The 16,230-nt window shown below is 35.1% G+C and overlaps 1 protein-coding gene across 1 annotated transcript in view; it reads left to right on the top strand.

Annotated features, from left to right (window-relative positions):
* The first annotated feature begins 390 nt into the window (after window positions 1-390).
* The window catches only part of LOC126831003 (twitchin), an 84,201-nt gene continuing 68,361 nt past the window's right edge, over window positions 391-16,230 (top strand). The window contains exon 1 of the mRNA XM_056102707.1: window positions 391-545. Coding sequence (XP_055958682.1) covers window positions 491-545 — 55 coding nt within the window. The 5' untranslated portion in view covers window positions 391-490. The remainder of the gene's footprint in view (window positions 546-16,230) is intronic.

Genomic DNA, 16,230 nt, shown 5'->3' with positions numbered 1-16,230 from the left:
AATCTCCGAGCGGTGCAGAAAAGTTAGACCCGATTTCAAATGTGAATAAGAGTAAAATATATATATAAGAATTTAAACCTTATTTCAGAAGTGAATTAGAATAAAGTATAAATATATATAAATCTGTATTGCGCTGTTTTCAGTTGATTATAAACCGTAATATTATATAATATAATAATACATTACCAAATGATGTCACGAAAAAAACAATACAGATCCCTTCCATAACTAGTTACAACTCATTCACGTTGTTGATTGGTGCAAACTGAAGTAAATTGTCAGTTATAAACGGCGTGAAGTCGTGATAAGAACAGGGCACAGCGAACACAAAATATCCTAGGCAAAACTGCTAACATCTGGCTGGTGTTGTCGTGCATTAATACACTGTCGATTATGTTGAAGCTTTGTCGATAACAAGTTATAGCGGTTTTACATCATCACATGAGGATAGTGTTAGGAAAAAACAAGTTGTTGTAAACTGTGGCATATCATGTCTGGGATTTTACGACGCTTAGCATGTGTGTTTCTAATTATCAAATTTATTTGTAAGTACATATTTGTATTCATTCATCAATGTCCGATTGCTGTAAAGTACTGGTTATCTAAATATCCAGACGATAGAGAAGAATGTTTTTCGGAGTCATTTATATTACAAAGCATCGACTTTATATTAGAAAACAACTGTTTTTATTTTGATTCTAACTATTATAAACAACTTATTGGCTGTGCAGTGGGGAGTAAATTCTCACCCTCGCTGGCAATTTTAGTCCTTGGATATTTAGAATTAACCATTGCTACGAAAGTAGAAGAAACATTTGACTTGGAGACCAGAATATATTTCGAAAAACAGTAGCAACGATACTTAGATGATTGTTTCTTCATCTGGCTCCAATCATTTGATAATCTCCTTTTATTTTATAACATAATCAATAATATTCATCCGAATATCCAATTTACAATGGAAACTAGTACAGATAGAATACCATTTTTAGACATAATGGTAATCAAAAACGGGGATATTATTGAATCTGATATATATTATAAAGATACTGATACTAAACAGTATCTCGAATTCAATTCGTGTCACCCTAAACACATAAAAACGGCTGTACTATATAATTTGGCTAGGCGTATCTGTACCATCGTGTCTAACAAGGTAACTGAATTTCAAAGACTACAGGAATTGAGAGAATTTCTGCTAGCCCGCAAATATCCCTCCACATTAATTAATGACGAAATTCAAAGGGCTAGCAAAATACCGTTAACGGAATTAAGGCAGGTAAAGATAAAAGATACAAATCACAATATAATTGCATTTGTCACACAAACATTTATCCCGTCAAAAAGATACAAATCACAATGTAATTGCATTTGTCACACAAACATTTATCCCGTCAAAAAGACAAGCTAAAGCCCTTAAATCACTGTTAACTAGGGCTAAATTTGAATCATTCAGTCCAATTAAGGAAGTTGTAAAATGTGGAAGGGATAATTGCGGCACGTGTAAATATTTAATTGAAGGTAAATCATTTATATTTGACAGTGGAAAATAATTTTTTGTCAATGAAAGTATGAACTGTAAAGTAACTCATGTATTATATGTCATAAAATTTCGTGGCTGTGCCGAACTCTACATCGGCTGCACGAAAAAGTTACAAAACAGAGTAACGGTTCATAGACAACATATCAGGGAACCAAATTTAAGGAAGATCCCTTATTATCTACCTATTATTATTATATTATTGTATGTTTATTCTTCCATGACGTCACGTCATTGTTATTGTTCTTGTATGTCTTGACAAGCTCAGGCGAAACATGTAGACAATTAAACAATAGTACTTTTTTTCTATATTAACACTACTACGATTTTAACTTCATACATCTATTGATATATATATATATATATATATATGTAAATTAAATTCAATTTTTAGAGAAAAAACACTAACAATTAAAATTTTGGCTAGTACTTTCATCGTTATCAAACGAATCGTCAGGCCATTTTAATGCGTTACTATGCTGTTACAATAACGTTACGTCATAACAGAGCACAATGACTATGTGAAGTATAAAAAATAAAACGAAATAACATTAATTAAATATCAAACATAATTAAAATAATCACCCCTTAGCATTCAAAATCGGGTTATATTTAGCGATAAAGTTGCTTTCTTTTGTTTCCAAGAGATCATTATCAATAATATTGTGTTTGTACAAAGGAAAAATCTTGAATTGACCTTTACCACAAATATCCAAATGTTCGCTAACTCTATTTCTTGCGAGTTTTATATTAGAACAATGTTGGTTAATTCGTAAATTCAACTGATCAGTATTTTTTTCCAATGTACTTGCCATTACAACCATTACATATTAATAAGTAAATTACATACTTCGATTTGCAATTCATATTTTGTTTAACATAGAATTTAACATCTTTAGTAATTTTGGACAAATGTTCCTTCTAATATATCGGAACATGTGATACATCGTAGGTCCCCACAGTTGGATACACGGAGTACAGAAATATCAGAATCAAACTTTGATGATGTTAATATTCTTCTAAGATTTTGAGGTTGTTTTAGACTATTTATAATTTTTGAATTATTTAGGATGTATTTTAATTTACGACTATTGTTCTTTTTTTCATGTGGACGTATATTGCCGTCGCCCCTGTCCGTCCGTCCGTCCACAATTGTTTGTGAACACGCTACAGGTCACAATTTTTATCCGATTTCAATGAAACTTGAAATATAGGTTTATTACCCTAAGATCTCGGTTATTTGCATGTATCGGACTGTAACTCCATGGATTATGACCCCTGATTGTACGAAAAATCACGTTTTTAGCTTGTGGACACTGTAGAGGTAACAATTTTTATCCGATTTAAAAAACGTTACAATATATCACCGTTACACCCTTAGGCTGGTTGAGTACGAATTCGTAAAAATCGGACCGAAACTGACGTACAAAATGGCCGCCCCTCGTTCGCAAATATATGGAGCGGGATTTCCCCCATAATTCTAACTCCTAACCTAGTAATGCGTATGCTAATATGCTTACTTCTATACATGTAAGTTCTTACTAATACATGTTAAATTGGTTATTTAGACATGTAAAAATGCTAATTTATATAACTTATTTTTTAAATGATGTAGTTAGAATTTGTATTTTGTTCTATTTCCATTATTACATTTAATTTATTGTAGTCTGTATATTTTCGTTAACATTTTGACATTTCACAAATGTTACGCGGTAAAGCCGTCATAATTCTAAGCTCATTTTGGTAACAGATGGCGCTATTTATTGTATGGGGGCTGATTAGGGACATGTAAAATCTCGCCTTTTTCATAACCCGACAGATAAAAATCATAAAATATTTTATGTACAAAAGCAAAATATTGTAGATATTTTTAAAATATATAAATAGGCTTCGCTGTCGTGCATTTTCCAATATACTGCTATATCGATTGATGTGGCATATTTTGTTTCTAAAAGAACAATAAAATATATAGAAAGAACTCATTACGTCATGCACGGGAGTGAATAAATAAATATATAGGTAATGATAAGTTTAGCGTATCTTTTTCCCTCAAATTTATTAAATATTTTTCGTACACATGTAAAGTATTTTTGATATTATTTTAACTTTCTCCAAATCATCGTGAGCCGCGGTGGCTTGGTGAGTATGTCCCTGACTCGGTCTCGGGTTCGCTCCCGGTGTTGGAAGAGAAAGTCCCTCGGGTTTTCCGGCGTGATTTCCCCTTTTCAGTGATGCAAGACGTGGTTCCTGACAAGGAACACTGTCTAGTCGTTCTTATAGCGTGCACGTAAAAGAACCCTGGACGTTGGGATTTGAAATAAGAGTAGGCCGTAGCGCCGCTGTCCGTGCAAAATCGCCTCACACTGCACACTTCATGGCGTATTCCCGTCTTGAATAGCACAGTTGATGCTGAACGACGGGATGTTAAACTCGATTTCATTTAATTTAAAGATAAATTATTGGAGAATAGAAAGGCTCAAAGAGCTGACTAATGTAAAGAGAATTTGCTGAAAACTTCAGTTCCACTCTGAACCGAGAATTTAGCGATTGAATTTGGGCCTAGCCTCGATCATCATTACTAAAGTCGGTACGAAAAAAAAACATAATCTCGATTATCCATTTTTTTATTTAATTATGAATGAGCGTTGAGCAGCAGATCAGATCCTAATCCAGTAAACATCGCAGGCTAGCGATGACATCGGCAGTTGATTATAGTCTGGATAAGTTAATTAATGTCTAATTAATAATTTAGATAACATTTCAGGCCTAAAGATAGACCTGCAATAGGCAGATTCAGCTCTTGCATAATGTATGTTAAATTTCCAAATCATCGGATTAGCCGCTTGCATTGATCTTATTAATCTCATTCCAAAGTTTGGTGTCATAACTAATTGGATAAAGGCCAAACGAATTTGGGTTGGTGGGTGTGTGTGGGGGGGGGGGGCGCTTTGCTTTAATTTTATATCTGAATTATCATTTCCTGTTTCTCAATTCAATCAAAAATAAAATAAGAAATTTTTTTTTATAAACCAAAACAAACACACAAAATAACTTTGTTCTACTGGTGTATTTCTATATTACTTAAATATTATCAGAATAATTTACTTTTGTACGTAATATATTCTATTTATCTTTAGAGAAAAAAATAGCCTATTCCTTCTCTCAAAAATATCGAGAATGAATATTGCAAAAAAAAAGAGGCTACATCAATTGATAAGGCCGTATTAGGGCACATGCACGAAAGGGTAGCTATTTATTCATCTGAAAAATATCTAGAATAATTTGCTTTTGTACGTAAAATATTTTAGTATTTTTGACGTCTGACGGGTAATCAAAAGGGCGAGATTTTACATGTCCCCAATGAGCCACTATATAATAAACAGCGCCATCTGTTAGCATAATGTGCGTTAAAATTATGACTACCTTTAAATCCGTTATGATAAGTCATAATTATAACTCTCATTATGGTAACAGGTGGAGCTGCTTATTTTATGGTGGTCCATTAAGGACATGTGACGTTGTGCCTTTTTATATAATCCAAAAACACGACATTTTTGCTTTCATACATAGGTTATTTTTTCTCTAAAAGAAAAACCAAAGTATTTTACGTGTAAAAGTAAATTATTTTAAGTTTTTATTGTGTTTGTTTTGGTTTATAAATAATATTTTATATTTTACAGAAGGTTGAATATTGAAGGGGTATTCGGCTAAGGGGCCATAACCTAATTTGATAAAAAAAAAACAATTTGTTAAAACTATATCCTGTATCGCGTTCACAATATTTTTGGAAAAGAATCAAAATTATTTCTTTGGGGCGCACAAGCTATGTACGCAATTTTCGTTCAACCAGGGGCTAAAATCCAGGAAATTACGGTCAAATACACAATTTTGGTTTTAAAATAAATCGAATAAAAATTGTGACCTACAAGCTATGTGTGCGATTTTCGTACGATCAGGAGCTATAATCCAAAATGTTATGGTAAGATAAGTGCCAAATCGAACCCACATTTGTCTATACTACCCTATGGAAACATTAATGTGGGTCACGGTGGCTAAGTAGGTATGACGCTGGCTCGCTAGCCTGGAGATCAGGTGTTCGACCCCTGCATTGGCCGAGAATGTTCATCCAGATTTTCCGGCGGGGTTCCCCCTTGTCAGTGATGCAGGACGGAGGGCCTGACAAGGACAGTTGTCTAGTCGTTCGGATGGAACGAAAAACCGAGGCCCCGTGTACACATTGGAGTGCACGTAAAAGATCCCTTGACAGTTGAAATTCGATATAAGAGTAGACCGTAGTGCGGCTGTCCGAGCAAAATTTCCCTCATAGCACACTGTATAGCGTATGCCCGTCTTCATTAGCCCAGTTCGGAGCAGAACAGTTAAACTCCATTTCATTTCATTTCATTTCATTTGGAAACATTAAAATATAAGAGGTAGTGGTGGTGACAATTACCCCAGAACCCCTCAACGGGAGCATAATATGGGACTTTGATGAGAGAGTGTAAACAATGTAGAACTATACCAATTTTAAATTCGTTTAGTTATGACCCTATAGAATGACTTCAAAAAGGGTGGTGAATCATTCGCCCAATCCCCAAAAGTCTTCCTACATCCTAACACAAAACCGGTGATTTGGAAATGAAATAAAGTTTAACGTCCTGCTGTTATGCACCAACTGTGCTAATGAAGACGTGCATACATCATGAAGTGTGCAATTTCTGGGGATTTTGTACGGACAGAGGCGCGATGGCCTAGTCTTGGTGCACGCCATCGCGTTTTCGTCCCATTAACACACTGTGGAAAGCACGCCGGAAAAACTGAGAAACTTTCTCTTCCAACTCCGGGAGCGAACTCGGGACCTCCTGGTAACCGTGCCAGTAACTTACTCACCGAGACACCGCGGCTCCCGATGATTTGGAAGCCTGGCCCGATATAGATTACTGCAATGGTATCATAAATTCTTTATTTGTGTGCGCAAAATATTTCATAATTTTAAGGGGAAGAGATAAGCTAAACTAAGCATGACCGATTTATATTTATGTATTCAATTTCATGCAGGACGTAATGAGTTCTTGCTATATATTATTCTTTTAGAAAACAAATAGGCCAAAACAATCGACAGTGCATTGTTTGTGAAAATGCACGATAAAAAAGCCTATTTATTTATCGAAAATAGTTTAGAATAGTTTGCTTTTGTACGTAAAATATTTTTATTATTTTTGACAAAAAATGTCGTCATGTCTGTCTGGTCAATTTTTTATGTTCCCAATAAGCCACCATACAATTGTAAACAGCACCGTCTGTTACCAAAATGAGCTTAGAATTATGGCGCCTTTACCGCGAAACATTTGTAAAATGTCAAAATGTTAACGAAGCTAAACCGCCTTCAATAAATTAAAAGTAATAATGGAAATAGAACAAAATACAAATTCTAACTGCAATATTTAAAAAAGTAAGTCATATAAATTAGCATTTTTAAATGTGTAAATAGCCAATTTAACATGTGTTAGTAAGAAGTTACATGCATAAGCATATTAGCATACGCAAAATAGGAGTTAGAATTATGGTGGAAATTCCGCTCCATACAAATAATGTGTATCAGGGTGGTGGACCCTCTGTACGTCACAATTTTCATCTGATTTTGATGAAACTTGAAATGCATGTTCATAACCCACAGATCTCGGTTCCTTTCGATATTCGTACATATCGAATCGTAACTTCCTGAATTATGGCCCCCGATTGTACGAAACATCGCGTTTTTAGCTTGTGGTCCCTGTAGAGGTCACAATTTTATCCGATTTAAAAAAAAGCGTGTGAATATATCACCATTACACACTAAGATCTTGGTTCATTTTGATAATCGCGGATACCCGAACTTAACTTCCTTGATTATGGCCTCTGATTGTTCGCAAAAATTGCATTTTTAACTTGCGGATTCTCTAGCGGTCACAATTTTTTTTCTGATTTCTAAATACATCACTATTCCACCATAATAAAGGTTAAATTCGTATTTCGGGAAAATCGAAATGAAACTGTCTGACAAAATGGCCGCTCTCTGTACGCAAATTGTGTAGAAGTGTGATACGAAGGTTGTGGATCCTCTAGAGGTCACAATTTTTATCCGATTTTGATGAAACTTAAAATATCTTTATATCCTAACGATCTCAGTCCCCTTTGATATTTGCTCATATCAGGCCATAACTTTCTGGATTATTGCCCCTGATTGTACAAAAAATCGCGTTTGCTTTTAACTTGTTCTCTATCCATCTCTTGCAAAATGTGGGCGTATCCTGCCTGGCAGCCGCTGGTTTTTATTTATTTCCGTAGTGCGGCTGTCCGAGCAAAATTTCCCTCATAGCACACTGTATAGCGTATGCCCGTCTTCATTAGCCCAGTTCGGAGCAGAACAGTTAAACTCCATTTCATTTCATTTCATTTCATTTGGAAACATTAAAATATAAGAGGTAGTGGTGGTGACAATTACCCCAGAACCCCTCAACGGGAGCATAATATGGGACTTTGATGAGAGAGTGTAAACAATGTAGAACTATACCAATTTTAAATTCGTTTAGTTATGACCCTATAGAATGACTTCAAAAAGGGTGGTGAATCATTCGCCCAATCCCCAAAAGTCTTCCTACATCCTAACACAAAACCGGTGATTTGGAAATGAAATAAAGTTTAACGTCCTGCTGTTATGCACCAACTGTGCTAATGAAGACGTGCATACATCATGAAGTGTGCAATTTCTGGGGATTTTGTACGGACAGAGGCGCGATGGCCTAGTCTTGGTGCACGCCATCGCGTTTTCGTCCCATTAACACACTGTGGAAAGCACGCCGGAAAAACTGAGAAACTTTCTCTTCCAACTCCGGGAGCGAACTCGGGACCTCCTGGTAACCGTGCCAGTAACTTACTCACCGAGACACCGCGGCTCCCGATGATTTGGAAGCCTGGCCCGATATAGATTACTGCAATGGTATCATAAATTCTTTATTTGTGTGCGCAAAATATTTCATAATTTTAAGGGGAAGAGATAAGCTAAACTAAGCATGACCGATTTATATTTATGTATTCAATTTCATGCAGGACGTAATGAGTTCTTGCTATATATTATTCTTTTAGAAAACAAATAGGCCAAAACAATCGACAGTGCATTGTTTGTGAAAATGCACGATAAAAAAGCCTATTTATTTATCGAAAATAGTTTAGAATAGTTTGCTTTTGTACGTAAAATATTTTTATTATTTTTGACAAAAAATGTCGTCATGTCTGTCTGGTCAATTTTTTATGTTCCCAATAAGCCACCATACAATTGTAAACAGCACCGTCTGTTACCAAAATGAGCTTAGAATTATGGCGCCTTTACCGCGAAACATTTGTAAAATGTCAAAATGTTAACGAAGCTAAACCGCCTTCAATAAATTAAAAGTAATAATGGAAATAGAACAAAATACAAATTCTAACTGCAATATTTAAAAAAGTAAGTCATATAAATTAGCATTTTTAAATGTGTAAATAGCCAATTTAACATGTGTTAGTAAGAAGTTACATGCATAAGCATATTAGCATACGCAAAATAGGAGTTAGAATTATGGTGGAAATTCCGCTCCATACAAATAATGTGTATCAGGGTGGTGGACCCTCTGTACGTCACAATTTTCATCTGATTTTGATGAAACTTGAAATGCATGTTCATAACCCACAGATCTCGGTTCCTTTCGATATTCGTACATATCGAATCGTAACTTCCTGAATTATGGCCCCCGATTGTACGAAACATCGCGTTTTTAGCTTGTGGTCCCTGTAGAGGTCACAATTTTATCCGATTTAAAAAAAAGCGTGTGAATATATCACCATTACACACTAAGATCTTGGTTCATTTTGATAATCGCGGATACCCGAACTTAACTTCCTTGATTATGGCCTCTGATTGTTCGCAAAAATTGCATTTTTAACTTGCGGATTCTCTAGCGGTCACAATTTTTTTTCTGATTTCTAAATACATCACTATTCCACCATAATAAAGGTTAAATTCGTATTTCGGGAAAATCGAAATGAAACTGTCTGACAAAATGGCCGCTCTCTGTACGCAAATTGTGTAGAAGTGTGATACGAAGGTTGTGGATCCTCTAGAGGTCACAATTTTTATCCGATTTTGATGAAACTTAAAATATCTTTATATCCTAACGATCTCAGTCCCCTTTGATATTTGCTCATATCAGGCCATAACTTTCTGGATTATTGCCCCTGATTGTACAAAAAATCGCGTTTGCTTTTAACTTGTTCTCTATCCATCTCTTGCAAAATGTGGGCGTATCCTGCCTGGCAGCCGCTGGTTTTTATTTATTTCTGCCCCCCCCCCCGCCCGCCCCCTGTACACACCCCTGTACACACCCCTGAAGATAGTAGGGGTTAAACTGAGGGCGATAATTTAGATTTCATTAAAAATCTTCATTTTTTTCCCTGTGTAAACCCCATCATGACTCTATATTAGGGGTTTCGGGGTCGCTGAGTGTATTGGTGATGTTAAATTTAAGATTTGAAAATCCAAAATGGCTGAAATCCAAGATGGCGGTAAAATTTCTACAAATTCCATATGTGATTATTTTCTCAGTGTTTAACGACCTGTCTAACATTTTACTGTTACATTTTTTTGTCTATAAACATTTTATATATACTTAGCTATGTTTGTCTATATTATCACATATAATAGTTTTGCTTGTGTGCTTGCAGACTAAAGTCATAATGTAATGACCTTGCCAAAACCTAAAGCAACTTGCTCTTTGGTGCAAAAACAGTTTGTGGAGGAATTGTATATAGAAACGGCTGGAGTTGCCAGTGGACTCTTACCTTTCAAAAAAGATATCATAACTAATATGATGTATCTGATGAGACCAACTAGGGCTGGTCAAAGTGGACGTTCTAAAAAAAAATGCCTTTATATCAAGGGAGATTACAAGTATAACAACCAGACCACTGTTTCTATAGGTGTAATTCTAATAAAATCATTCATTTTACATAACAACATGGTTATAACATGTCTGGTCTGCCTTCATATGATCATGGATAGTGTATAGCTAAGATTAAGGAGGGAAAAAAATACTTTGAAATAAAGGTTAAGAACTGTTAAAAAGTTGCAGAAATATTAAGAATAAAGGCTTAAATAATTATCACTAGCTCAGAATTGTCAGGGAATAGCCCAGATGGAAGAAATAAAATTTGGCATCTACAATATATAAGCTTACAATAGATATATGAATTCAAATAAAACTTGACTGTAATTAAAATCTGTCAAATTCCATTCCTATATAGAAAAATGGGTTTTGTCTGCAATTGCGAATGAACCAGATGGAGCCCCCACACTATCAATATGGGGCTCACCTATTACATAGTGTACATCTTTTTTTTATTATTATTATTTTAAAAGCTTTATTTACCAGCAAAAATATATCATCCAACTGGAATAACCAGACGCTAGAAATTTGCACTCGCTTGAGACTGCTGGCTTATTTCGCCAAACATAACTGATTTGAAATTGGAGTAAAAACGGAAACCATTGAATGTAAATCAGTTTATATACATTCATATTACAGTATTATATGCGTTGCGACCCACTTTTGTCAATTTCTAGGTCCAAAATGTTAGTGATTTAGCTGCTTTAAGTATTCATAAATGTCTACAGTGAATTTAAATTTATGTATTAAATAAATGTATATGAAAATATTATCTATTAAGAAATATTGGTATTTACATTATGCAATATTTATATTAATAAATATCATTTGATACATAATATATCAAAATTCAAATGTTCTTTTTGGCCATTATGACCCTAATGTTTTGGCCGTTATGTAGTTATGACCAACATGTTTCACCGTTATGACCAAATACATGAGCCATTTTGGTTTAGGGCCTTTATGTCCATAACCCCTACTACTAGGCCTAGTACTTCAACAATTTTAAAAATTAAAAGTGTGTCTCATTCACCCGCACTCCTTCATTAATCTCACCAAAGGAATCACATCATGGTGCAGTACTTGTTATTACTTCATCAGAGTTAAAGAAGTCCGTTTTATCAGAGATCTGTATAATTTGCAAGAAAAAATCCAAGTATGTTCGAGCAGGGGCCACACAAAAGAGGGACAATTTAGTCCCGTGCGAAATAAAAATAGCATTTTTATTATTTTATTTAAAGCCCCAATAACACTTTTGCTGTTTTGATAAGTCCAGTGAAACAAATACCGGTTGCCTTATTCTAACTACTAAATGAGTTAGTGTCTTACTCTTAGTGTAAATCCTCCATTAAATTGTATTTTATTTATCTTAGGTGATCAAAAATATTTTTCGAATCAAGAAATGAAATGGGGTTTGACGTCCTACTGTTCTGCTCCTAAACTGGGGTAATGAAGACTGGTAAATCAAATGTAATTAGGCTTTCAGACTTTGTCTGAAAGACTATTGTTTTTACTAAAATTATTAGGCTTTAAAGACTATTGTTATTACTAAGATTATTATTTTTTTTTATTGGGGGAAGCTAGATCTCAGCAACTATAAGAGATAGAGGTTTGAAGTTTGATTTTCTATTGGAAAAGTGGTGTGCAGCTACTGCTTAAAGCTATTTCGAAAATTGTGAGCATAGCGGAAATGTGTCAAATCTTTAACGTGCACGAAAATTGAAAATCGGCCATAATTCTCTTAATTCTCAATAGATATTTACCTTTTTGGATAGTTGGAGACATTTCTGAGCAAATAGCAGTTCAAAACTGTGGAATTTAGAAACTTTGTCGCTCTCATTTTTTTGGTGAAAAATGGAAAATTTTCAAAATTTTCTAAAATTTTTATTTTTTGGAATTTTGAAATTTCAGTTATATTTTTGGATAGCTGACATCAATCCAATTCCAACAATATAAGTTTTGTTCTGAAATGTTGACTTTGATTTTTCACTTTTTTTCGCATTTTGGTCAAATCGTAGAGTTCTTATTTTTTTAAAACGGCTCCAACGATTTTTCTGAAACTTCAGGAATATGAAGTCGAAGGACCAAACCAGTCCATGAACTATAAATGAAAATCCTCTAATCACCGGAAGTAGTCAAGAAAAGTACCCAAACTTTGACAAAATTGTGAAAAATGGGTGCCTGTGCGGAAAATGCGATGCATCAATTGTGGTTTTGTCGATTAGTTAAAGTTTTATATCGTTAAATAGCCAATTGAATTGTCTATCGGATGGTACTAAAACTTATGTGACTTTGAAAAGTAACGTTTTTTACGATTTCGAGCAACTTTGGACGCATGTTTCTTGGAAACGCCCCCAACGATTTTTTAAAAACTTTCTCAATCGAGAGGCTAATAGGTACTCTGTTTTGTGAAACCACTGTAACATTTTTTGAAATGTCAGGGGTAGCCGAAAAAAGAGATCGAAAATCGAAAACGTCGTATTTTTACGATTTTGAGCATTTTTAGAGGCCTACTTCTCGAAAAGTCAACATAATTCTTTTTTGGAATCGGTAGTGTTATACATAAAACGATTGTACAACAGTCCCAAATGTCAGGAGTAGGAGAACAGAGTTATCGAATATTGAAAACGGCAGCTTTCATTGTTAAGCGAAACATAGGATGGATACAATCTGTACGTTTTGTCAACGTATAGAGCCTGTTCAAGAGTGTTTTTTTTTTCTTTCACAGTGACGATATTTTGAATTAAAATTATTTCAACTATGAGTGTTTACTTCTATCCAAAATATGGGTTTAGTGGCCCTTTAGCAGAAATAGTTGATTGTTGTTTCTTTGTCAAGATTATCTTATAACCGTAATCATCAAGACAGAAATGGACGGCTCGCGCTGTTTATAAGCAAATCCAATTTGATAAGTATCGTACAGAAGTATCGAATATTGCACCTCTGATAAAAGCCGTGACGTTGTTTGAGCAAGGACTCTATCCTCAATTATTATTAAATTTTGTCAACGTATAGAGCCAATTCAAGAGTGCTTTTATCAGTGATGATATTTGAACTAAAATTATTTCAACTATGAGTGTTTTCTTCTATCCAAAATATGGGTTTAGTGACCCTGTAACAGAAATAGTTGATAGCTGTGTGTAATAATTAGTCTTTGAATTAATATTGTTGCTTCTTTGTCAAAATTATCTTATACCGGTAATCATCTGGATAGAAATCGACAGCTCGCGCTGTTTATAAGACAGTCCAATTTGTTCAGCGGTTGCATTAGTATCGTACAGTAGTATCGAATATTGCACCTGTGATAAAAGGCGTGACGCTGTTTGAGCATTGACTCTATCTGTAATTAATATTAAATTTTTATTAGTGACGTCAAATCTTTAACGTACACGAAACCAGAAAATTGGCGATATTTCATTGAATATTCAATCAATTTTTGAACCAGTTACACATTTGAGTAGCTGACATGAACGCGATTCCGAAGTCCCGTGTACACATTGGTGTGACCGTAAAAGATCCCTTGGTGGTTGGAATTCTATATAAAAGAAGACTAGCGCCGCTGTACGAGCATGTTTAAAGGTCTTTTTTTTCAAATAGGCAATCTAATATTTTTTGGATAACTCCTTCTATAGAGAGACTAATTGATATATATGTGTATGAAAAGAGAGTGAGAGAGAGAGAGAGAGAGAAGGGGTTTAACGTCCACTCGACACAAACTAGGTGATTTTGGGACTAACATATGTTTTAATTTTATTTACATAATTCGCTTGCGCGTAGGGGTCTTTAGCAGTGGGAGGAAACCGGAGGACCCGGAGAAAACCCACGAGGTTGGACTGGCGACCCTACTCCTTGCCACGTACAACCGGGGATTCGAAACCACGCCAGTTGACTCAATGACAGACTTTATGATAGAGCGCGCGCACGCTAATCATTCAGTCATCCAACCCCCAGAGAGAGAGAGAGAGAGAGAGAGAGAGAAATGGGGTTTAACGTCCACTCGACACAAACTAGGTCATTTCGGGACTAACATATGGTTTATTTTTTTATTTTAATAATTCGCTTGCACGTAGGGGTCTTTAGTAGTGGGAAGAAACCGGAGGACCCGGAGAAAACCCACGAGGTTGGACAGGCGACCCTACTCCTTGTCACGTACAACCGAGTAATCGAAAACCCTCAGTTGACTCAGTGACAGACTGTATGATACAGTGCAGTCCCAAAGGCTAGCATACCGTGCAAATGCCAGCCAGCATAATGTATCTATATAAGAGACATTTATTCCTACTGGCGATTTACAAATATTACATGAAGAAATTCAAATCATAAGAACATAAACACGACTAATACACAGTATAATATTTATTATAAAAGTACAATGTATAAATTGGTTACACTATATATGTCACAAAACAACAATCATTAGATAATGATAATTATTTACTGATTATATAAATCATTTTAAGATGTAGGAGTTATCAGTTGTTTAATTTAACAGTTATATAATGACCCTACGAACACCTACGACACCTACCGATATTTCTGAAACGTCGGGACTATGAATTCGACGCACCACACCAGTTCATGAACTATAAATGAAAATCCTCTCATCACCGTAAGTGGTCAAGAAAGGTATTCAAAATTTGACAAAATTCTGAAAAATGGGTGCCTGTGCGCCAAATGCGATGTATCAATTGGTTGTTTACCGAGTACTTAAAGTATTATGTCGTATGATAGCCACGTGAATTATCTACAAGGTGGTGCTATAGCAACAAGATTTTATTGCCAACTAAAAAATTTATGGGACTTTGAAAGGTTATTTACGATTTCGACTAAGTTTAAACCCATGTTTCTCGGAAAAGCCGCCAATGATTTTTTTCAAACTTACTCAATCGAGATTCTACTGGGTAGTGTATTGTTTGAAACCCTTGTACAATTTTTTCTAATTGTCATGGGTAGCCGAAAAAAGAGATCGAAAATTGAAAACAGAGTATTTTTACGAGCTGGAGCATGTTTAGGGGTCAATATTTGAGTTATGCTAGAGTGTGGGTGTTTTGGGGGGTGGGGGAGTGGTGGGGATAGTCTTTTGTCATATATCTGGCGATCGTGTGACGCCCTGGCGACAGTGAAAGCCTTCAGCATTGCGCGCAATTCTAGTTATTTTTTTTTAATGGGGGAAGCTAGATCTCAGCAACTATAAGAGATAAAGGTCTGAAGTTTGGTTTTCTCCCGTGAAAATGGGTGGTGGTTAGTGCATAGAGGTAAAATGAAATTTGTTCGCATAGCGGAAATGTGTCAAATCTTTAACGTGCACGAAAATCGGCCATTATTCTCTTAATTCTCAATCGATTCCTCAGATATGTACATTTTTGGATAGCTGGAGACATTTCCAAGCAGATAACAGTTCAAAACTGTGGAATTTAGAAACTTTGTCGCTCTCATTTTTTTGGTGAAAAATGGAAAATTTACAAAATTTTCTAAAATTTTTATTTTTAGGAATTTTGAAATTTTAGTTATATTTTTGGATAGCTGACATCAGTCCGATTCCAACAATATAAGTTTTGTTTCTGAAATGTTAAATTTGATTTTTCACTTTTTTTCGCATTTTGGTCAAATCGTAGAGTTCTTATTTTTTTAAAACGGCTCCAACGATTTTTCTGAAACTTCAGGAATATGAAGTCGAAGGACCAACCCAGTCCATGAACTATAAATGAAAATCCTCTAATCACCGGAAGTAGT

This window comes from Patella vulgata, chromosome 8 (assembly GCF_932274485.2).
Source record: "Patella vulgata chromosome 8, xgPatVulg1.2, whole genome shotgun sequence".
Taxonomy (NCBI): domain Eukaryota; kingdom Metazoa; phylum Mollusca; class Gastropoda; family Patellidae; genus Patella; species Patella vulgata.
The sequence above is the reverse complement of the archived record's forward strand: the minus strand, read 5'-3'. Positions and strand labels throughout refer to the sequence as shown.